This window comes from Falco rusticolus, chromosome Z, assembly GCF_015220075.1.
Source record: "Falco rusticolus isolate bFalRus1 chromosome Z, bFalRus1.pri, whole genome shotgun sequence".
Classification (NCBI taxonomy): domain Eukaryota; kingdom Metazoa; phylum Chordata; class Aves; order Falconiformes; family Falconidae; genus Falco; species Falco rusticolus.
The window spans coordinates 74,691,526-74,715,450 of record NC_051210.1 but is presented as its reverse complement, the minus strand read 5'-3'; the positions used below and the strand labels follow the sequence as shown (position 1 = coordinate 74,715,450).

General features: G+C 44.3%; 2 protein-coding genes across 4 annotated transcripts in view; one reads left to right on the top strand and one right to left on the bottom strand.

The window, feature by feature from the left end:
• Positions 1-21,960, bottom strand: part of FAM219A (family with sequence similarity 219 member A) — a 102,995-nt gene extending 81,035 nt beyond the window's left edge. The window contains 1 exon segment of the mRNA XM_037373167.1: positions 21,725-21,960. Coding sequence (XP_037229064.1) covers positions 21,725-21,784 — 60 coding nt within the window. The 5' untranslated portion in view covers positions 21,785-21,960.
• A 227-nt stretch (positions 21,961-22,187) lies between these two features.
• Positions 22,188-23,925, top strand: part of DNAI1 (dynein axonemal intermediate chain 1) — a 152,209-nt gene continuing 150,471 nt past the window's right edge. For 2 of the 3 annotated variants that reach the window (XM_037374567.1, XM_037374565.1), the window contains exon 1: positions 22,188-22,328. In XM_037374567.1, coding sequence (XP_037230464.1) covers positions 22,296-22,328 — 33 coding nt within the window. In that variant the 5' untranslated portion in view covers positions 22,188-22,295. The remainder of the gene's footprint in view (positions 22,329-23,925) is intronic. The other variant, XM_037374568.1, reaches the window with a different exon arrangement.

Genomic DNA, 23,925 nt, shown 5'->3' with positions numbered 1-23,925 from the left:
CACAAAGTCACTTAGCTGTGCCCCAATATTTATAAAGTAGGATCTGACCCCACAGCAATCTTAAGTAACATGGAGGGACAGCAGCACAAGGGCTGGCAGCAAGGAAGACTGCTTTACTAAAGGCATGCTTAGTGATACCTTTGAAAGCAAACTCACTGATTTGCAGAACTGTGTAATGCAAAATACTGACCTCTTAATCAAGAAAAAGTCTCAAACAAAACAATTCCCTGGCAGGAAAACCTCAGATATCTACTAAGCACAATTGTATGGATGTTTGTGAATTAAAGGGCTGCATCAGATTGCTGAGCACCTTACAGATTGGCCAGAAAATAACACCACAGGTTCAGTCCTTTGGGGCTACCTGCCCTTGAGACACAAAACCCTGCATAGCAGATTGAAACCATATCAATACTACAATCCATTGGCACCAGGTTTTTACATTAGTTTTTCACAAAAAAAACCCTCTCCTCTGAAAACACCTTCCAGATAGTTTTTTAGGAGTGAACACGGCAGCATTGCTGGCAGTCCCCTGTTACTCTGCAAAAGCTCTAGAAACTCTCCCTAGTTATCATTGCCTTGCACAAACCATTATTGCAACTTCATGCAGTATCATGTAGCCCTTAGAGATTGCTTGGAAATTTAATTACAGTTTAGTTCAGTAAGTGACTGCTAAGGGAAATAAAGTTTTCTTCCCTATTTTTCAAGCAAAGACTTGTGCCCAGCTTTCCACACTGCCACCCCTGTAGAGTTACCTACAAAACACATCCTTAAGACCCATAAAACTAAAGTCAAGTAAATGAGCATCAAAAAAAAAATCTTCCTCCAGACTTGGTCCACAAGTAACCTCACTGGAAGCAGCTCAGTGTGTTAGTAAGCAAAGACATGTAACCAACAGGCAATACAACCTCTGCATGGCTGGCACGCACTCTTGCATAGACAGCTTAGAGGCAAATCTCTTCCATGTGGCTAAAAAAACTTCAGCACTCGAGAGACTCACTACTACCTAAGTTACTACAATGCAGCTGAAAGACAACTCCACTTAGCTTTAAACAAGTTACCTGAGGTATGAGAAAAGCACAAAGCCCACTGAAGGCTAAATTACCTGCCTTTTGGGACAGATCTTCCAGTCCTGCCAGGCTTCATGCTGCAATGCCAGCACAGAGACATTAACATTAATTCAGGTATCTCCACACCATGCTGGAGTTGTTGATACAGTTACAGCACAGATGCACTCTCAGATGTCACTGGAAATGGAGACCAGCACCACACAACCATTTATTTTCCCACGTGGTTGTAAAACAGCTATCATCACTGTGAAGCCAAGGACTGCCTACATAACATCTTATCCCATACTGAACAATAGGTTCTTTCCACATAAGAGACTTGAATTCATTAAAAGTAAAAAAGTGATATATAGTTCATAATGAAGGAGATACTTACATCCCATGCCAGTTAGATGAAAGACACAGCCAAGTCATTAAGTTGTAAGAAAAAAAGATTGTTATAGAATTTTTTTATTCTTGATAAAGAAACATTCATATACTTCTTGTTTATATAAAAGTGAAACCATTTCAGAATTTGTAGGTTCTGTATAAAATCAGCTTGTGACATCCTGTCTGTAGGAACAAGAGCAGCAGTGACTCTTCAGGGAGAACAGGGGATGTGGACATCACACTCATCGCAAAAGGATATTTCTGGCCTATCCATGGCTGCTGACTACCATCTGACTTCAGTGAGAACCACCAGAGGATATAAAGACAAAAATCGATGGTGCAAGATCACATTAGAGATCATCTGTGGAACACAAGTGTCTAGCACTCGGGAGCCTTAAGGTTCCTTACGCTGTTCCATGGCCAGGATAGGATTAATTTTTCTTTGGGTTCTTTTCATTGGAGAATTCCCACTGCTTCCAGGACAGCCATGAGCCACTGACCAACAACAGAAAATTGATGCAAGCAGTCTGTTAATTTAGTCTTGTTTCACTCCCATCTATCTTGTTAGTTTCTTAGGAATGTGGCCAATACCACCATGGGGAGACCTGCCAGAATCTCAGAGGCATTGCTAAAGTGTAAACTCAAAATTCACTTTTTAATCTTAGATACACAGAGTGAGAGTTGTGTGGTTCCAATGTGTTTGCCCCTGATCACCCAGAAAGCAAAGGAAAGATTTAAACAGAAAAGCTGTTCCACAGTGGAAAAACGTTTAAAAAATAATCAAATTAAAACAGACATCTAAATGCCCGATCTTGTTAGCATTGCTTTTGTGGACTCACAGGGTTGTCAGAGCTGTCTTCATCTATGGGAAGAAAGACCATGGAAACGTTAAATATAAACCTAATATTCAGTAAGTTTACAATGTGTTGGTTGCCTATAGCAACAAAAGGGCACTATCACCAGACTATACTTAACCAAGACTACAATTTTATTTAATATTAACTGAGTGCACATCCAATCAGAGGTTTTGTCTTAATACAGAGCTGACATTAAGTACAACTATCTGGTTCAAGAGCTGTTTTTCTAACACCCAGACATGGTTATTCTTAAGAATACTTAAAAGATAGTGGTACAGCACCACAAAATCATTGTGCTTTTAATCAACACTGCACATAGAAAATTCAAACCTTACAAAGAACAATCATTTATTCTAGAGAAAAGACTTTAAATTGGAGGTTTCTACTTTCTGCCACCTCTTCCTCTGGAAAGAAGTTGCTACCTAGTTTCTTACCTATAGCTCTTTTGAGAGACAGAAGGGCCCACAAAAGCCCAGCATGCAGGGCTTTCACAGTATATCAACAAAGTAACAGTTTTCAAAGCAATGGGGCACATCACCCCAAGTGGACCATGAGCCTCTTTCTGGGCAAAAAGCCTCTTTCAGAGAGAGAAATTTTACTGATTTTGGTTCATCAGGGTTTTCTGTGACTTTCACCCACCCTCCTACACATTTTGGGCCAGAACTAAAACACTCCAGCACCAGTTGTCCAGGTTTGTCCCTTTTTCAATAGTTCATTAGTAGAGACAAGTTCACAGATAGGATAGATTCAAACACTTTGGAAAAGAGATGGAAGACTTTGTTTTTAAAACTCCTCCATTTAGCAGACCACAGAGGATGGAGCTTGGGTGCATTTTTACCTTAACCAGGGAAGAACCTGGTTCTTCAGGACAAGGCCAGATAGGGGGAAACAATTTGCCAGCTGCAAACAGCAATGCAAGCAAAGAGGATATAGCAGATGACATGCGCAGGTATGACAGTTTTAGCTAGCGGCCACAGATCAGACACACACTGCCTACACCCCAAGTCCTACATGTGTGTTTGGAGCGGCCCACGGTCTTTTAATTTCTTTGTACAGCTAAATGTGTACCAGCTACGCCAAAACAGCAAAACAATAGTTTACAGGAAGGCTTTACCTTGCAAGCCCTGACATACTCCAGCTTACCCAAACTTGACAAAGGCATGCAGGTAGCAAAGGAACTGCCACATACTCCTCGCCCCAGCAGCTAGATAATTAGCCAGATGGTAAGCCCGTACCAAAAGCACCATGAGACAGTCCATATTCCTGTTCACTGGACCTTGTAACGCAGCTTAATTTCTCCAAACTAAATACCAAGCCCTGAAAGCTGCTATATCTATTGCCCATTTTCTAGATAACATTAGGTATCCAGAAGGGAGCTGCCTGCATTAAAAATAGAATGTGTCAAATTAAGCCATCAGTGTGTTCTGTAAAAGCTGGTGAAAAGCTTTTTAAGAAAGCACTCTAAATAACACTGCCTTTTTCTTCTTGCTGCTGCATGGCTTTTGCGTTCAAGGAGCATTGAGCAAAGCAAAGGCTACCTTGCAATGGAGTTCTCAGAAGGAAAGTCCTGACCCAGCACCATAAGCATTGCCAAATCCATAGAAACCCTTCTCCAAGCTATGAGAAAGAGATACAGACTTCAGAGGGCAGCTCCTCAGGAGATCAGAAACAATCCCCACTAGCTGCTTTACCAGCAACCCTTAACACACTATCGTGGAAATGTTTTCAAAAGCTTCAGCACAAGAGTCACTCAATGTGCAGCATGAAGCACAACCTGACACTGGAGCTGGTCAGGGTCCTGTGATACTTCCTGGTATTTATGGTTGCAAACTCATCCCTGGCTGTAACACTGAAAAATGTGACCATACAACTTGCTGTGGAACAAGTGATAGAAGCACGCAGCAGTGCTGCATCAGGTACAAGGCAATTAAGTTTACACATCCCTGTAAACAAAGCTTAAGCACATGCTGAGGATGTTAAAGACTGTCCATTGCCAGTATACAACCTGGGTATCCTTAAGTGAAATGTGTGCACACTATTACTGCTAGCCAATGTACTATGAAGCCCTTCCTGTTTTATCAGGGCAATGTCATGCAATCATTTCTTTCAAATACTTACTAGAATTACAAGTGTCAGAGCATTTCACCCACTACAGTTACTGCTGGAAGTGAAACATCTAGTAGCCAACAAAAGCTTTGTGCAGTACCAAAGCCAGTACCTAGTACCGAGACTGAGTAAAAACTGGTGATGCTCAGCATCTCAAGTAGGACTAATCACATCCTTCTTATTAAGAGTTACTGGGCTTCAACAACCCAAAGCAACATGTAAGATTAATTTTCCCCCCCAGTGGCAGCTGTAACAATCTCAATCATACCTTCATACCAATCTGGCAATAATGCAGATTTCAAGGAAAGATGTTGCTCATCCCATAAACCTACCAATGGAGGTTTGAAACAAAACAAAAAGTTAAAGGTTTCTCCTTTATTTCTTATTTCTGTTTCACTTCATGGGCAGGAGGGGAGGAAACTAGAGAGAAAAGCTGAAAAAAATTCCATACAACACCAAATCATGATAGCTAGTAGTAGAATTCTATCAATACAAGAAAGAAGAGACCTCTGTAAAAAAAGCAATGAAAGCAAAAGGATTCTTTAGAACAATATAAAACAATACTAAGGCTAGGACAGCTGGTGAAAGCACGAACACATCATGGGTTGCAACAGCAGAGCAAACTAGCCATGACAGCTCACAAACAGAACTCTGTACAGCTGGTAGGAAGTCCCCTGCAGCGGCAAGTATCTAAGAGAATGGCACAGTATGTTACCTTGCATATGCACAGTAACTTTCCCCACAGAGTTCACTGAATTTGATTAGAGCTCTTAGAATTGTTGCAGTTTCCAGCATCTAACTGTACCATGTTTTATTTACCTTCAGACTCTGCCTACTAATGATACAGCTGAAGCTAGAAATATGACAAAGTAGGTCAACAAGACCAATACTGATATGTATTAATTTTAATTACATGGCAGCCTTTACACTATCATAGCAATCTGATAAGAACCGCAGCACTCAATTTAAAAATAAAATCTGTTTTTGACCCATCATTTCTACAGAGATCCTGAGGAACAGCCCTAATCTGCCATTTTCTTTGCTCTGTTTCAGTAAGAGAAGGTGGTATACAGAGTTGTTACATTTAACCAGCACTCCCCACTCAGATCTCAAAGCTACAAGCTTGTCCACTTTCAAAAAGTGTCCAATTGCCATTATGGAAAGCAACTAAGAGTGGTGATACTAATTTGTTCCTTTAAGAAAGTATGGCTCAAGTGACAGCTACAGTAATTGATTTCTCTCCACTAGCATGTTCCTGAAGGAAAAGGTGCATCAGCACAACACTGATGGTGCATCACTTTTAACACCCCTTTTTAAAAGCTGAAAACAGGGCTTAGGACTTGGATGACACTTGCACCTGGCATATTATAGATTTCAAACACGTGAAGCCCTCTGCCTTGCCTCCTAATACACTCACCACTTCCTGCTGCAACAGTGGTCTGAGGACTGTACATGCATCCTCCTTCAATCCACTCCTCCCTGACATGTCCCTTTAGTTTCTTACCTTTGCCTGGAGCGTTCCCTTGCCCCAGTCTCACTGTGCTCATGCCACTCTACTTATGACCCTTAAGAAAATCTGCCACTTGTAGGGTCCTCCTTTGCAGTTTTAAGGGAGATTTCTAACAGCTGTTCTATCCCCAAGGCATCTGTCACCCTGATGGTATCCCTTGTTACTCAGTTTTCAAGCTCTTCACAGAGCACAACTTACCAAAGCAAGACAGGACAGAACAATCTCAGTAACAAGTAAAATGCTTCCCACTTGCTGACTCAGAGGTATGATGTCCTCAAGCACGTAGGCCTTTTAAATGATTTTGTTTTTCTGTTTTTGTTTAATTTGGGGTTTTTAAGGTATATAAGGAGACTGACATACAGCTATATACTGGAGGACACACAGGCTCTATCAAGAGTCCACTAGTTTTAGAATCATAGAATCATTTCTGTTGGAAAAGATCAGAGCCCAACTGTTGACCAAGGACTGCCAAGTCCACCACTAAACCATGCCCCTAACTACATCCACGTATCTTTTAAACACCTCCAGGGACGGTGACTCAACCACTTCCCTGGGCAGCCTGTTCCAATGCTTGACAACCCTTTCAGTGAAGAAAATTTTCCTAATATCCAATCTAAGCCTCCACTGTGGCAACTTGAGGCCATCGCCTCTTATCCTACCACCCTACTACTTGGGAAAAGAGATGGACACACACCTCACTACCACTTTCAGTTAGTCATAGAGAGTGATAAGGTCTGCCCAAGCCTCCTTTTCTCCAGGGTACAAAACCCCAGTTTCTTCAGCTGTTCCTCATCAGGCTTGTTCTCTAGACCCTTCACCAGCCTTGTTGCCCTCCTCTGGACAAGCTCCAGCTTTTTGCAGGTGAAAACCATGCTGCATTTCAGCCTGGTCTGAAGACACCACAACACCTGCAGCAGAGCACAGCAACACCAAAACATCCACTGACCTGGAGGCACACCATGAGTAACAGCTCCTGAAGAGTCCTCAAGATGTTATTCCCTCTCTCACCCCCATCATCAGGGCTGAGATCTCAGGGATCAACCCTTCCACCCCAGAAGACACTTTTACTTTCATATTAGAGCTTTTGATGTACACTCACCACACCTCTCCAGCCTAAATAAAGTTTTTGCTCTTCCCTGGTGCAAATGCAGGTGAGCTTCACAGCAGCAACACAAGTCAGGAAACATTAACTAGGCTGAAACATTCACTGGACATGGTTGGTAGTTTTCCAGGTGCTCTGCCAAACTGAAAGACGACAAGATTTGCAGCACCACTTTCTGCACTTCAGCAAGCTGTGAAACATTTTCTAATAATCCCCAGTATTTTATTAGCCCTTTTGCCATCCTGCTGTAGAGGAACTACCAAGACACTTGTAAATACTACAGGTAGAAACAGGACAAATTTAGGCAGAACTGCTAAATAAAGTAGTAAAATACAGCAAAAAAATCCTCTTTTTAAGATTTTATATTTCCAGTTTTTTTAAAAGTGTTCCTGCAAGACAAAAATTAAATAGTTTTAAATTAACTTCAGAGGACATCTATTTGGTTGTCTTAGCCTTTAAGATGTTTATAACTTGAACTGTTGAAACCGTTCAGGAGAGTTAAACTGAACCTTAACCATAAATAGTTTTTACACCATCTTAGCCATCTCTCTCAGGTGTCTCTTGCCCTAAGAAGGTGACTGCACATCCTACCACCACTCAAGGCAACCACAGCACCAATACCCTCTTCCAAAGAGTAACAGATGTACACAGGACTTGGCTGAAGCATGTATTTGCAGGACCTTACTGAAAACTAATCAAGTAGCTCTGGTTTAGAGTGCTATAAATGCTCACCACCCCAGTACTGCTTGCACCAGTTGATTCAGAGTGAAACTCAAGTTCAGACAGCATTCACTTAACAATAGACAGGCTGCGGGCAGGTACTGGCGGTATTAACTAAAGGTCATACTGACAAATACAGCAAAACGTACCTGGAAACTCAGGAAAGACAATACCCAATTTTCAGAAAAATATGACCCAGCAATACAAAATGGCAATTGACACTGCTATCAGCAGAGCGTTTGAGTAAAGGATGGCATTTCCACAGGTATAACACTGTTTTGAAGTTTGAGAGGATTCTGGTGGCAGTCACAGGTCTATAATGGCATTGACTATTCACTGCAATACAGGATGTGTGGCACCACAACCTGCTAGGGAAGCAGCCCTGTCTTTTTAGATGGACTTACGCCTGCTCTTCAAACTATTTTAGACACATTGTGGTAGTTATTCCAAAAGAAAAGGCAGAATGAGGCCTAGTGCAATTACCAAAATATTCATTTGGAAGTGAACCCTGTTAAATGTGGTATGATTTACCAGTTAAGCTGAAGATTTTTTAATCATCACTGACAATCAATAGCAGCATGAAATCCCTTGCCCTAGTAATGACCAAGGAAGAGAACTTCTATCTTCACATAATAAAAACAATGGACTTACTTCAACCTTGAGAAATTAAAGGATTTGTCATGTTTATCAATTAAAACCACAGCCTGAAGTACAGCTTCAGACTATTGAGAGCAAATTCTTCAGCTCCACTCTACCAAAAGAGCAAGTCTGCAATATCAAGGGAATAAAATCTCAGCAAGGGTCTAACACACTTCAGAAGGTCAAGCTCAGAGTGGTATTTAATAGGCCTGCCTCAGCCATGCCTCCTGGCTCTCTCTGTGTCAGCATGAAAACGTTACCACCTTTGCAACTGACTGCTGGTAATTCCCTGTGATGTTAATGAGTTTTGAATTTATGCAAAGTCTCCCAGCAGGTTTTTCCGCGATATCTACCAGCTGCCATACCAATGGAGGATACCTGTGGTAAAAGCATCTAGCTTTCTTCCAGTTGTTAATATAGCAAGCCAGACTTCAGTGGTCATTTGAAAATCTTTCAAAAACCCAAAATCCACTACCCTGGTGAGGAGTCGTCAACAAAAATGCATCACGACTGGGTTTTGAGTTCCTACATATCTATCAAAAAAAAGTTCACATATTCCTGTAATTCTGACTGGTCTTCCATAAAAGACAAGGCACAAACCAAGAAATTAAGTGTTTGATCCTCAAACCAATTAAGACTTCCAAGAGCTGTCAGGACCTTGTTCAATCAAGAGAATTTGCAACACTAGAATGACCACACATCCAGGTGTGGACTTAGAAGTTGAGAAGTCTGAAGATTTAACATTGAATTTTTCTATGTTTTACAGAATTATCAATGGTCATTCAGCACCAGTGCCACTGTCAAACTGCCATACCTTACTAAGAAAGATTAAAATTTCTTGCTTGTAACACAGAATCACAAAACAAGTGAGGAAATTAAGCAAGCCAGTATCAAACACATACCTTTTATGCCAGTAAAAGCACCTTGTGCCTCTTCAGTCAGGTGCTAGGAGGAGCCACCAGCTCCTCAAATCAGCAGTGCTATACAGGCATATAGTATTAAATATTGCTTCAAGTGTTAATCACTTGGACAAGCAAGGGAAAACTTTGGCACTAGCAGAGTAGATATTATGGATTATTGGTTTCCAGATCAGAGTCGAAATGAGAGCTGGTGTTTTGGCAACACACATATATACGTTTTCGCTCTCATATGCAGATTGAACCACCACCATGGCCCCAGTTGCTGAGAAGAGGTTAAGTGCACACCAAATTCATGCGTCTCCATTTGTCAAATTGAGCACTGTCTCTGGCCACAAATCAAGCAGCAAGCACTGCAAACTTCCTATCTCTGAAAGTCAATACAGAAGCAATAGATTTTATGTGCTAGCAGTTAACCTCATGGGACAAACTTTTTTTGTTGGGTTGGTCTCTACCTGAAGAAATTTTTCTCCCAAATTCAGAGATTAACCTTTAAGAATTCAATGTTGCAAACACAGAACCTTAGGAGTTAATAAAAGCTCGTATCTGACATTTCCCACTGCAGCACAAGGAAACTTTTTTTTCTGCAGAAAGCATGGATTATGAATTTATGTAGCTACATAATCCAAATGAAGCCTTCTTCCACAACCAGATAATCTCTTTATGATAATTCTTACATGCACACCATGGATCATCTCAGTTATTTTCACAATCACTTTGCTATAACTTTTGCAAGAGGTACAAGAAATTCTTTTCACAGAAAAGTGCTTTTGTGATATGCTGCTTAAAGTACATCTGCTGAAGGGTTTGGCTCTGCTGAAGCAGATGAAGACACAGTGTAGTCTGACTTTTGACTCCATCAGAGCAGCAGAGTAATTGCCAGTGCTTTGCAGAACTCAGTACTGTATCTTCAGGCTTTGCATTAACATCCAGAAGTAGCAATTTCTGCCGGCTAAACTTCAGTGCAGATGTGTCACAACACATTTTCAGGAAAAGCTGGACTTCCCCTAATGCCTTTACCATACCCATTCCCCTTAAACCTAGCACAGTAATCAAAACTGGAAACTAAATCTAACTTTTGACACACACACATTTACAGAAATTGAATCACGAGCTAACAGTTTCTCCTAGGCTTACCAACTGCCAACAATCTAATGCTAAGTGCAGCTTTTACATGCGCCAGTGGGCTAGGTCACCACTATCTTCAAAGCCTGTGAACATGCTGTTCCTATAACTATTCTCAGGACTGCTATTCACAGGTTTTTTTCTTTAGGTTAGACATCTAGACAGACCCACAGACCCAAAAGAGGTTAGTAGGGGAAGAAAGGCATGGTTAAGTCTTTCCCTGGACTACAGCACAATTTTGCTGCAAGGTTCATTGGAGTTTAAACTTAGAAAAAAAGCTTTTCCTGCTGCTTCCACATCACCTGGATCCTGTGAAAGCCCTGTAACACATTTCCATCCCCATACTGTTCACATACACCCGCAGCTTATCTCAAGTGATACCCTGCTCAGCTTCCTCTTACTCCACATGCATTCCACAGCTAGACATTATGAGAACCAAGGTTCACGTGCGTTCAAAACAAATTCACATTTGCAACCATTAGGGCTCAGTGCTAAACTAAAAAGACACTATAGCATTTTGATGACGCAGGCTGTACTCAAGCTACATCTGTTCTGTCACTGGAACAAAGCTGTCCCACAGAAGCATGGGACTGGAGGCTATGCTGACCAAACCGCTCCCTGTATGGACACAGGAGCACTGCACATTTCTCTGTATACCTGAGACTCCCTACTCCAATGACACAAGTCAAGTCTGGAAAAGCAAATCTTCACTAGTTTTATCAATGTGATCACTCCCTTCTATGCCTCAACTGACAAAGTGGTGCCTATATCTATGTGTTGTTCAGCCAGAGGGTCTGCTCTAGCCATCAGAGATAATGTACTTCCATATACATCATACACATGCAGTTGGGAAGAAAATCATGCTTTCATACAAAAGAGCATACTGTTTTCAGAAGCATCAGTCACAAGATCCTGCCAAACAAAGGCTTTACAATGCATCTCTGGCCAGGAACACCCCTATTTGTTTTTTCTTTCCAATTAACAACATGCACCCCACACAATGCAGACTTCTCTCCCTCCCCCTCCCATTTCTCAGAGAGTCAGTCTGCTCAGATAGCTCCTTGGATGTTCAGATCTGCAGACTTCAGAAATGTTGAAATTTGTCTTTTACTACACCTCAAACTCCTTGCAACAAATGATCACAAACCAAGTTTCAGATTGAAAGTTAAGCTCCAAAACCGAGTCACTACCAATGAGGGTAAGCCCCATGAGTATTAAAATACTAAGTACATTCCTCCACTGCATTAACCACCACAGGCAAAAACCTTTAGACTCAGATTTCTAACCATGGCCAGAAACATTAGGATTTGACTTAGGGAACTGCTCTACTCATAACAAAAGTCAAACATTTTCTGAATAAATGAGCATTACCACTATGGTTCCTGTGCATTTTCTTTCTTTGAAAGTCTTTCAATATAAAGAACACTTTTAAGATCAGACTAGGTTTACAGGACTCTGGTGCTCCTCTCAGCGACGTGTATGTATAACTGGTTTTGGGATTTCTGGGTTTTTTTGTTAAAAAAGATTTGGTGACCTCTAAGAATATCTCACACCACTACAGAGCAAGACAGCAATAGTCATTTCAGTAAGAAACTTGGCTAGCAATTCAGCAGAACAGGGAGGCTGAGCAAGAGTGTATTTGAATCTCTTACCTCCGCATCTCTAACACGTATTAGACATGCACACTCCAACATGCTCCAAGAAGCTGCCTTCCTAGAACTAGCTTCGTTCAAAGTGTGGGAAGTCTCATCTGCTTCCCTTGTCCTAGTCTGCTGTAAGGCTAGTACATCAGCCAAAGAGTCAAAACAACACAGTTCACCCTCCGGGAATGCGATTTAAACAATACTAACAAAAGAGCTTAGGCAAGCATAAATTAACCTCTTCTGATTTACAAACATGAGTCTAACCAACTTAAGTACCACAATACACTGCCAGTGTGCTTTTCTGCAGGGACTGCAGTACTTTCTCACTTTGAAGGAAAAAAGGAAGTCACAGTACCTTTAAGTCTGAGAATACCATTACAGAGGTGCACACAGGAACACAAAAAATTCTCAAGTTTTCTTACACAACTGTCCATAGGAGTGAAATGATGAAGACACAAAAGTAACTGCATTTAAAGAAGCTAAAGATACTTGGTCCAACAGAAAAAAAAAATCTTCTACTTGCCAACTGTTAAAGAGAGAGGCAGGAGAGGCCACCAAAGCACACTATCTCATCCCAACTCAAAAGCTCTTCCAATGCTTTTGGTGAAGTTGGTGAACAGACAGACACCACCATGCCCCATACTCACTGCCAGGTAGGGGAGGAACAAATAATTAGGTTAGTATAAGCATCTCTGGCATTGAGACAGGAACCAAGATTTCCTTTCACCTGGGGCCACATACAAAAACCTGCAACAAGACATAACTTAAGTAAACAGTTTATTTGAATATGGGTGTACTAAATCACTAATCCACATTCCCACACAATGAGTAAAACCCACAAGACAGAGAAACTATGACATTAGAATACTGCTGCTATGCTTGGCTTAGGAAAAGAAACTGTCTACAGGATTTATTAGACGGAATGCTGCAGAGCCCAGAAGGTCAGCTGCTCATATTAATGCATCTTAGCTCAGTAAGGACACTGAAAAGAAAGTGTTAGACAAGCACGAGGCAGGACACTGTACCATGCCCAAGGAGGAATGATTCATGTCTGATGGTCCTGGATGCTGAAAGAAACAGAAGCTCAACGGAAGAGCTCCAAGTCTATTCTGGAAGCAAACTTTGGGAAGCATGTGCAGGAAGGTTGCAGACTGGTGATGAGGTTAGTGCTACCCACTCCAGCACTGCATGCAGCCTAAACAATATGCTCTGGCAGGCAGATGGTGCCAGGACACAGGAGTTACTTGGTGGCTAGTTATTCGATAGCCTGACCTAATACTACACCTTTATTGACACATTTTCTCCACCAAGACTACACAGATAACATGCCAACAGCTACAATAAAGCTGCAGCTATGCAGTAGAACTTAATGAAGATCAGGAAGAATTTAAATATGTTCTAGCAAAGTAACTTGTTCACAGGCAGAGGCTGCATCTACATTAGACAACTTGCCAGCACAGTTGGAATAGCTTAAGACATAACAAATAACATTCTCCCTTGGCCCATCTGTATAGGAAATAAGGTCTTAGCCATATTTAGAGAGCCAACTCTTCTCAACAAAAGCAGTGTGTGTTACCTTCAGCTTTACTACCAAAAATAACAGACTTTTCTCAGTCCACAACTAAGATGACTCTGCAGCTCACCTAGTAAAGCAGCTGGGGTGCAGCCAGTATACTCTGCATGCATTTAGGAGTATTTCTTTGCAAAGAAGCATCCCAAACTGATAAGCCTTGATATCTTGTGAATCTGTGTTAACTGTGTCCAAAAGCTGAGCAGATTCCCTAGCAGGTACTCTTCAAAACGAAGAAAATTTCCACCTACAGTTTCACTCGCTTCAACTCACCATCCTTAGAATCAAACCAACAACGCAAGTGCTTGATTTCTAATGCAAACTACAAAATGGACACTGATCCATGGCACAAGATTATACGTCAAACCTCAGAAAGAATAATGGTCAGGGAGACTACACAAGGTTTGAGCTGGAACTGACGAATTTACTAGTTGCAAGTGGCTGCATCACCACAACATCAATTTTATAGTGAAAGATACAGAATAACCTTATCATCAAAATGGCAGAAGACTTCATTGAAGACATATAGCATGTGCAAGTGTGAGGAGAAAGCACAAATTCCTGCCTGTGGAAAGTGACAGGTAATTGATCTGCGCAGAAGCCAGAAGACCAATACTCCGCCAAGGCCTTAAAATGTCTGGAAAACAGGCATGCCATTGTGACTTGACTGACTCTACATTTAATCCTCTGTCCCACAGATCAAACCAATGCTGGGGTCTCCCCCTCTTTTCTTATTAAGTTCAGTCTTCAGTTTCATAGCAAGGAAGATGTAACTCTAGAGAGGCCACATATGCACTACAGCCCCTTGGTAAGCTGATGGCCTTCCTTCATTGAAGGCTTGCAGAATTAAAGGCATGTGTTGTTCTCCTCCCTCACCTGAGGCCATTTTGCTCATCTTGTCCAACTCTTTACAGACCTGCCACTACCTACTGGCAGAGAGAGTATGCAGATATCAGTAGCAGAAAATGGTGTCTGAGTAGATACTCATACCAAGCTACTGATAACAAGCTCTTGTGAGTTATGGAAGAATCCCAGGAGGGTACTGTGCAGGTTTAATACTTCATGGAGTTCAGTGCCTCTTTTTAAACACCTTGCTTTACTCAAGAAGAGATTTCCAAACATGAACAACTGCAGTCAGAGCTTGTACAAAGAAGCAGAGAAGAAGAAACAGCATGCCTACAGAGACAGTGCCAGTCAGAACACAATCCTGTGTCCTGACAGATCATCCTCTAGCTACATCAGCCACATCCCTTACCACAGCCATTTGGGAGCCTGTGCTGGCTCACCCTTGGAATTTCAGCCTGGCCTGGGGTGGCGATAAAAATGCTCCTGTACCTCTGCACCAAAGGCCCGATACATAACAGGGAGAGCACAGGACAGAACATCAATGAACTGAAGTATTAATGGAGGTAATCTTTAGATTACTGCTATAGATGACACTGAAGCAAATAAAAACAGGCTGTATAACTAAAAGTTCTGTTTCAGGTAGTGCTCCTATTCCAGAACCCATAGTACTGAGACATTACAAATCTCATGTACTGTAAGCATTTACAAAACGTATAGTTGTGTAACCTCTGGGCTACATTACAATGAATATACACAGGGATGACATTTTCATTTTAGAAGTTTTTTCCTTCAGGAAAGATGGGTTTCTTGTGTATCTGCAATAGAGACCTAATGTTAGATTAACGTACTATTTCTAAGCCCTATAGGTATAACCATTCTTTTTCCTTCTTTGTTACTTTTGGTTCTCCATTTTTACATTTTCCCCAATTTTAGGGACAACAGACAAAAACAGATCTTAACACACAGCACAACTTTCCTAGGATGAGATAGTAAATGATTTCAAAAACTAAAGAATGCAGGTTTTATAAGCATGCTGAGTACTCATACTGTCCACTGACTAAAATTATAGTTCTTTTTTTAGAAACTAAGCATCCAGTAGATAATATTTTTTCTTTTCTGGTTTTCCCTTCTAATGTTAAAAAAAACCCAGCTGTATAGAAATGTATCTTCTGTATCTTCATAGCTTCTCAAAATTTAACACCTCCAGGATGAACACAGATTTGGCATCTCAGCTAAAAAGCCAACAGCATCACTGTAGGATGTGTGGCTAAGCAAAATCCTGATGCTGGCTGTCGTAATCACAACTAGAGCTACCAGCCCAAGGTGCCAAGGCCTGGCAAACATCTGCAAGAAATCAGCCTGGCCACAATGCTTCAGAAAGAGATATAAGAACCATCAGCACAATTTCGTTGGAAAGAACTCCCCTTTTTTTCATGCGGTCTGAGAACTGGGAAACTAAAATACTGCATTCCAGCTGCCACTTTCAGGAAGCAAGCCAAAGTCTCAGGAGTTTGTATCAAAGCTCCTCTGAAGCTGCTCCACTTTGACAGGTGCTTTTTCGTCAGAAAAATCATACTGCTGCCATGTGGGCAAGAGCATTTTTACTCTACTTCCATTTCTGTGCTAAGAACAGAAACCGCCTGCATCAGTGTATAGGAGCAACATGTGATCCAACACTGTTACCTGTCAGTTTGCCATCATATGCCAGCCAGTGCTTGATGTATTCTAGAGACACAGGCAGGTTTCATATACCTGAATTCAAGATACATATATTCATAATTCATATAGCAGAATTCAAGATACAACCCCACTGCATTGTGCTCAGTATGTTTTAACAACAGTATCAAGGATTTTGCAAGAGTTTAGCTAACAACACAAACCACAGACTTCTAAATCGCAGGGAGAGCATGCAGTGAGGCTCCAGTGCTAAAGAAAAGATGGGTCTACTTATAATTACAGGCTCCTCCATTCCTGTTACGAAGAGTATTTTAATTATTTTTCTCTGCAGCACCCTCACTGTGCAAGTGTCCTTTAATCTCCCTCTCCCTTTAATATCTACCTCTGTAATGAGAATGTTAGAAAACCATTCAGACAAAAAACTTAAGAGAAAACAAACCAACGCCAATTACCACAACACCACACTAACAGACTGTGAATAATTGTCTAGTTGGAAATTAACACATCAAATACCAACCCCATCAACCAAGACAGCTACCGACCAAGCGTAAGTGTCTCAGAAATCACAAATTTCAGGCCTCACCACATCGTATCTCTCTGCAAAGTCTGGAACTTTACCTTGACTTTACCTGAAACTAGTCTACTACCCAGCAGCTAACAAAGAAAGCCCTTTTTGTGAGTGCAGAAGGATCGCGACAAGTTGAGCTGGAATCAAATAGAAGCAAAATGGAACAGAGTTTCCACAGGTGAGCTTGCATCATGTTGATAGGGAAGACATGATACTAAGCATTAAGAGTAAAGAACCCTCCTTGTAAATGAGTTTATATTAATTTGAAGAGGCAGGCATCTTTGAGATGGAAGCCAAGAGCCACCAGTATCCACAATAGGAAATGGGGACCAGAACAGACCATCCCGTTTTCATGGGAAGGCACCACATGAATGTGACCAAGGGCCAGCTACCAGCCTTTCTTCCCTTCCATAACGACTATGTACAGAACTGTGCTACAGTATCAAAATACACAGAGTAATGCATCTTGCAAAGATGTGAAACACTGGGCCTCATCCCATCCTACAACCTGTCTATGTTTAACAAGGGTCTGTATGCCATCCTGTTCATTAGCCCACAACAACTCCTTCTCATGAAATCACACACTGAACCTTTACTTGGATCTGTTTCACCACACAGCAGTTCTCAGAACACATTTGCAGAGGTCAAGCAGAGTCAAAAGCGCTTCCTTAACTCCTCAGTGCTTATCTAAACAGGCTGGAGAGAGGAGGAAATGACTTGCCCACCTTCTTAACTTCACATCACTGCACCTGATGTGAAGGGTAGGAGGTCACAGAGCTGGCCAACGTGCAGCCTGCAGACATAACCCCTATCCAACTTTATACTAGCAGAAAGAAATGTGCAGGCTTTGTCAAAGCAAGTAGTTCACCACACAGCTCCAGTCTATACTAGTTAAGTGCTGCCCTTGGCCTTGCAATGAGATGGCAACACAGCCCTTGGCTGGACAAGGCTGTCAAAGAGAGAAGGTTCCCCCACCAGACACATCTGAGCCTTAAAGAAGTTACTTTTACAAAAAGTCATGGATGTGTCAGGTTCTCCGCTCCTGCTCAGTAACTACAACACTGGTTATTGTCAGGATGTAATCTCAGCAGACACCCGACATCACTGTACTATCATCCCTGACAGACAGCTGATCAATAGTGCCAGTATCAGTGGTAGGTTTGGAGGCTGAGGGACTCAGAAAGGCTTCAGACTGCCCTCTAAGAATGGCTTCCCTTCAGCATTTAACAGCTATACCTATCTTTTAATTTTGAAGATTAGCAGATAGGCAGGCCTGTCTGTCATGATGGTTTCTAGGCAGATCACTGGCAGTCATCCTGGAGTTCAGCATAAAAACATCAACAGCTAAGATGACAGTTTATCTACACAGATTAAAAAGATATTCAAAAGAATACATGCTGGTCAACACCACAAAGTTTTTAAGCATTTTGAGCAAAGCCTAGCTTCACAAATCTCACTTCAGGACCCTTCCACACTGCCAGGTACTGGCCAGATTCAGAGGGAACAGCGGTCTCCTAGGAAACCCTCCAGCCTGAACAGGATGAAAAAACATTTCATATAGAGTATGCACTTCAAATTAAGCAAGGGGCCTTCTCTTCCCCATCTGCTTTCAGCAGGGTATCACATTTCAACACTTTTTTTTTTTTAATAGTATGACTCGTTGTTTTCCAGATGGGTCCTAACTTCTACCTCAGCCCTTTGGATGTGGAAAAGACACTAGCCTCATCTCTCCTTGAGACCAGGTGGAACTGAAAGCTTTTATAATGGGTAGAGGAAACACGAAGTCCTGAGATGCTAAGGTTATTCTGTGGTTTTATGCTGGTTTTGGCTGTGATGGAGGTAAGTTTTCTCCACAGAAGCTAGTACGGGGCTATGGGCTGGATTTGTAAAGAACACAGGGATGCTTTATTTATCACTGAGCAGTGCTTACACAGTGTCAGGGCCTTTTCTGCCTCTCACCCCACGCCACCAGCAAGTAGGCTGGGGGTGCAGAAGAAGTTGGGAGGAGACGCAGCTGGGAGAGCTGACCCCAAATGACCCAAGGGATATTCCAGACCATATGACATCATGCTCAGCATATAGAGCTAGGAGAAGAAGGAGGAATCAGGGGACATTCAGCATTATGGCATTTGTCTTCCCAAGTAACCATTACACATGATGGAGCCCTGCTTTCCTGGAGATGGCTGAACACCTGCCTGCTGACGAGAAGTAGTGAACGAATTCCTTGTTTTGCTTTGCTTGCATGCACAGCTTTTGCTTTACTATTAAACTGTCTTAATTTCAACCCACGAGTTTTCTCCCTTTTACCTTTCCAACTCTCTCCCCCATCCTGACATGGGAGAAGTAACTGAGCAGCTGTGCGGGGCTCAGCTGCCAGCTGGGGTTAAACCACCACACCTTTGAAGTTCAGGATGAACGGGAAGGGAGAAACATTAACTGTAATAGAACAAAGCAGCAGTACTGACCAGAACCATGTTATCCAAGCAAACTAGTATGATAAACTCTGGTTTACGATAAGCTGGCATCTGAACTGCAAGGCCTCTTGCAAGCCACATACCAATGGCACAAAGCAGAGGAAACCACTGGAAACACTGTACCAACTTGTTCTGTCCACTGCAGAGCCCAATGCCAGCATTTCCAGATTGATGGAAGAATCCTACACACCCAGTCACAGCAACTGCCTCCTCACGTACACAAAGTTTTGCTATGAGCTCCACTAGTTAAAAATCAACCGAAACCCTGAAGCACAGGTTCAGAGTATTCTTCTAATGTAAGTGTTAAAGCCCTTCGTGCAACTTTCCTAATTCTTGGTTGCTGAAGAAGGGAAGGAAACCTGCTTCCTAACCTTACTATTGCCACTGCACAATATACCATCCTATCCTGAGACAGCTGGGTTGGACCAGACAACCTCTTTGGATTCTGTTCACTCCATTTCCACGCAAACATGCATGCATGTGCCAATTCCACTCCTCCACTACTATCACAGGGTTTCTAGAAGATACTTAGGAGTATTTTCTGTCTGCCAACTGCTTTTCTAAACTTGCTGATCTCTCTGCTATGCCCACTGCCACATCTGTTGCCTTTGCTCCACAAAAGCACACACAAATGGGCATGTAACAAGTCCGTATCAGCTTGTACAGTTAGTTTTCTTCCCTACCACAAAGGTTGGAAGCTAAAGAACCAAACAACAAAACATAAGCTAAAAGTATTTTCATATTTTGTCAACAATCCCATCATCAAAAAAAGTGTTTTTCTTGCCATTGAGGGGTAATTTGAGTTTGTAGACCTTCACAGAGAATCTCTGTTCACAAGACAATTACTGTGTTCTCAATTTTTTGCAAAAACTAGCTGCAACAAGAAACCAAGGATTGGTATATCTACTCTCAATAATGTACAATTTGATACACTCAAAATCTCAGTAGCATCTTCAGTGCTAACATGAACCTGCCAATAACCTATCCTCCCTCACCTGCTGTCAAAAGGATCAGTGCAAGTATTTAAGTTCCTTCCACCTCTTCAAACATTTCATATCCTCATCTCACACTACCAGACACCAAGATGGAATTTGCTTACTCCAGGTGCCAAAGGGAATCAACATGCGTTACTCAGCCCGTGACCCAGATTTCACTTTAATGCCAAAGCGAACTGTATTTTAACAGGTCCCAGGTTACACATAACGACACACCTTACAAGCAGAGAGTGAGGTAGACGGGAGCAAGGGGAGAGGAACACAGAAGAGAACCTCTCTCCCATGTGAAACAGAAATGGACAAATGCATTCAAGTGTTCTGTGGCACGCAGCTGGGGCACAACACATACACAAGCAAGCCTGTAGCATCAAAGCAAAGCAGCTACATGCTCATATGAAGTATTGGAGTATTTGGTGAAGATCTAGCATCTCCCATGGCTGTCAGCCACCTAGCCTTCCTTCGTAAGTGTCATTTTAGAAGCTACCAAAAGCCCAGGACCACTCTACCTGCCCATTTACACAGCCACAAAGTCCCCTGAGGCTGTATACCTCCTTCTCTGCAAAGATTCCCCAGGGTCCCATGCAGCAGTGTAACCATTATGTCAACCTCTTCAGAGCTCATTAATTGAGTATAATTGTGTCTGTGAAGTGAAAAAACACCCTGATATGAAGGACACGTGCCCTGGCATGGAGAAGGGTGGGAAACGAACCCTCACAGGTTGCTTTTCTTACATAAAGAATTTCATGTGAGCAAAACTGATTTGACAGAGATGTTCTTTTGCAAAACACCTGACTTTGCACACGATGAGCACCTACCAGCAGCTCTGCACTGAGAGCAATGGCTATTAAACCAGCCACGGGGAAGGCCCTGCAGCTTCGCACCATGCGTATTCCACACCCACCCCGTGCAGCCACCCGGTCCCTAGGGAGCACGGCTCCCGCTGCGCACAAACACTGCCCAGTTCCTCCCCTACAGCTCACCTATTTTGTAAGAGCCGACTAAAGCCCCACCAGTCCTCAGCGTCTTCAGGCCCGTGCTTCCCCGGCCAGGCTCCCCCATCCCACTGCCGCTTCCCACCCCTCCCCGGGGCGCTCCAGTGCCCGGTGCCGGAGCTCACCGGCCGAGGCGGCGGGAAACGCCCGCCCCAAGCGCCAGCCAGGCCGGGATGCTCCGGGCCACCGCTGCATTTGGAGAGCCGGCGCTCCCACCAAGGCAGGAGCGGAGCCGCCGCCGCCCGCCCCCGCCCTCCCCGCGGGCGCCCGCAGAGCCGCCGGGGGAGGCGGACAAGGAGGAGGGGGGCAGGACGGAAGGGGCGGGCGGGCAGCCGCGACCACCGGCGCCCCGACATGACACAGCAGCCGCCGCTGGGCACGGCCGCGGGGCCCAGCGGGGCCGGCCGCTGCACTGAGGGGCCGGCCGTTACATAACGGTCGCGGCGCGCCGGCCCAGCCTCAGCCCCGCCGCCCCCGCAGCACCGACACCCGTTCCCCCGGTGAGGCGGCGGCTCCCAGGGACACGCAGCCCCGCCCGCCCGCCCCTCACCAGCGGCTGCATCTCGGCACGCACGGCGGGCACCTGGAACCGGTCTATCTCCTCCATCATGGTGGCGGCGGGGCTGGGGCGCGGCGCGGGCGGGCAGGAGGGAGGAAGGGCGGGCGGGCGGGCGCTGGGAGGCTCCTCAGGCACCGAAGGACGACAACGCCGCCGCCCGCCGCTGCTGCTGCCTCATCGCCGCCAGCGCTCGCTGCCGAGGTGACTCAGCCGCGCCGCTTCCGGGTCCGGCCGCCACCGCCCGCCCCACATCTGCATATTCATTAAGTGGGCGGGGCCACTGTCAATAGCTACGGGACCCGGATGCTAGATTCCCCGCGGCCCCCGCCCTGCCGCCGCTGGGACGTACCATTCTCCCTCCCGGGGGGAGGCGGGGCACTTAGGGGCAGGGGGGATGAGGGAATAGCCAGGGCCGACGGCGTTCAGTGGTCGGATTGGCCGCGCGCCGCTTCCGGCGCGTTGCCATGGTTACTGCTATCAACTTCCGGCCGGCCTGTGGCGGGGAGGCTGCGGGGCCGTCGTGAGGAGCGGCCGGCGGCGGCCAGCCGCTGGAGCAGCCGCCATGCCGGCCAAGGCGGGCGACAGGCACCGGCAGGTAAGGGCTTGTCCCCAGCAGGCGTCGTAGCAGGGCGGCGCCGCGCTCCCGTGTGACAGCGCCGTGGTGACGTCATCAGAGACCGGCGCCGTGACGTCACCCCCCCTAATGGCGTCACTGCCGTGCCTCGTGCAGCGGCAGATGGCGGTTCGCACGAGGCAACGTCGCCCTGCAGTCCCGCTCCGACTCTGCCGCCGTCAGCTCCTACTCTGAGTGGACGCCACGGTGTCACAGAGTGACACCAGGCCCACAATGGCAATGCTGTTCCCAGAGCCACCACACATCACATCATCATGTGTAGCCCAGCTCATTACCCTTCAAGGTATCCCGCAGAGCTGTCACCCCACAAGGCTCGGTGACACACTTAGGGGCCTAGCACAGCCCCTCTTAGCACTGCTTACTTCGTGGTTACATCGTGCTGCATCACTCTGTCCCTGCACTGAGGCATGTCAGCACCCTGCCAGTGGCAGGGTTCATGTTCTATGTAATTTCTACACACCTTATTCAGGCAAACCAGCAAGTCTCAAAGCTGCAGTGCCCCACACTGTGTCACTGTACTGTTGCAACCCTGTGAGGCTACAAAGTCCTCGGACATCATTGTCATGCCATTTCATCACTGTTACAGCATATGACACATCCCTTTGAGAGCAGGATTTAATTGCTTGAGGTGTCCCCAGACTGCCAGGGAATCTCTCAGGGACACTGGGCAGACAGATTCAAATGCTTGTTTAAAAAAATTTACAATGTTTTTTCAACTATATCTAGCTATACGTTTTATAACTTTCTTATTGTTTTACTCTTTGGTATCCACTCAGTTCAGACAACGCAGTGAGGTCATCTGCTAACCTTCATGGCTAATCCTACTCTGGGAGCAGCGGTGTGGGTAGATATGTGTCTGCGAAACCTCACTGTATGCCTTCGTGCTCTGTATGGGCGTGTTTGTGTGCATCCCTTTGCAGGATGAAGAGTTCAGTCAGAATTGTTCCTGGATTTCATGTACTACTGGACCATCAAAGTGTTTTATTTAAAAGCAGAAGATGACCTGGCTGATAAAACCCTTTTAATAACAGGTTTAAATCAACCCCAATGTATTTGATCTTTGGGGTGGAGGGAAGGGGGTTAGCACAGGTGGCCCTGAAGTGACTGAGAACAAGCAGCCTGCTTCCTCAGTCTGGAACATGTGCTAGAAAGCCATAACTGATCAAGAAAAGCAGGAGCAAAAAAGGGACCAATGTGATGATCCAGAGCTGTGGGGTGGCAGCAGAGATCCCTGGGCAATCCCCAGTGATCTGTGACAGGGTCTGCACAGTAGGAGCTCTTTCAGTGAGGGAACGGCAATCCTTGCTGATAATCTGATCCCCATTCAGTTACCCAAGGTGTTTCATCTTGTCTGTGGTTTATCCACACCACATCTGTACAGACTGTACACACCTAGGCAACTTCTGAAGCCTGAGATAATAAACTCCACTAAGTGTGAGCTGATTTTGCAGAACCCGATCACATTTCCCTGCTCCCGCAACCAAGGGTTGGAACTTGAAATCCAGAGAAGTACCGAAACAGTTCCTCACGGCCCCTGAAGTTTCTGGGAGTCATCTGG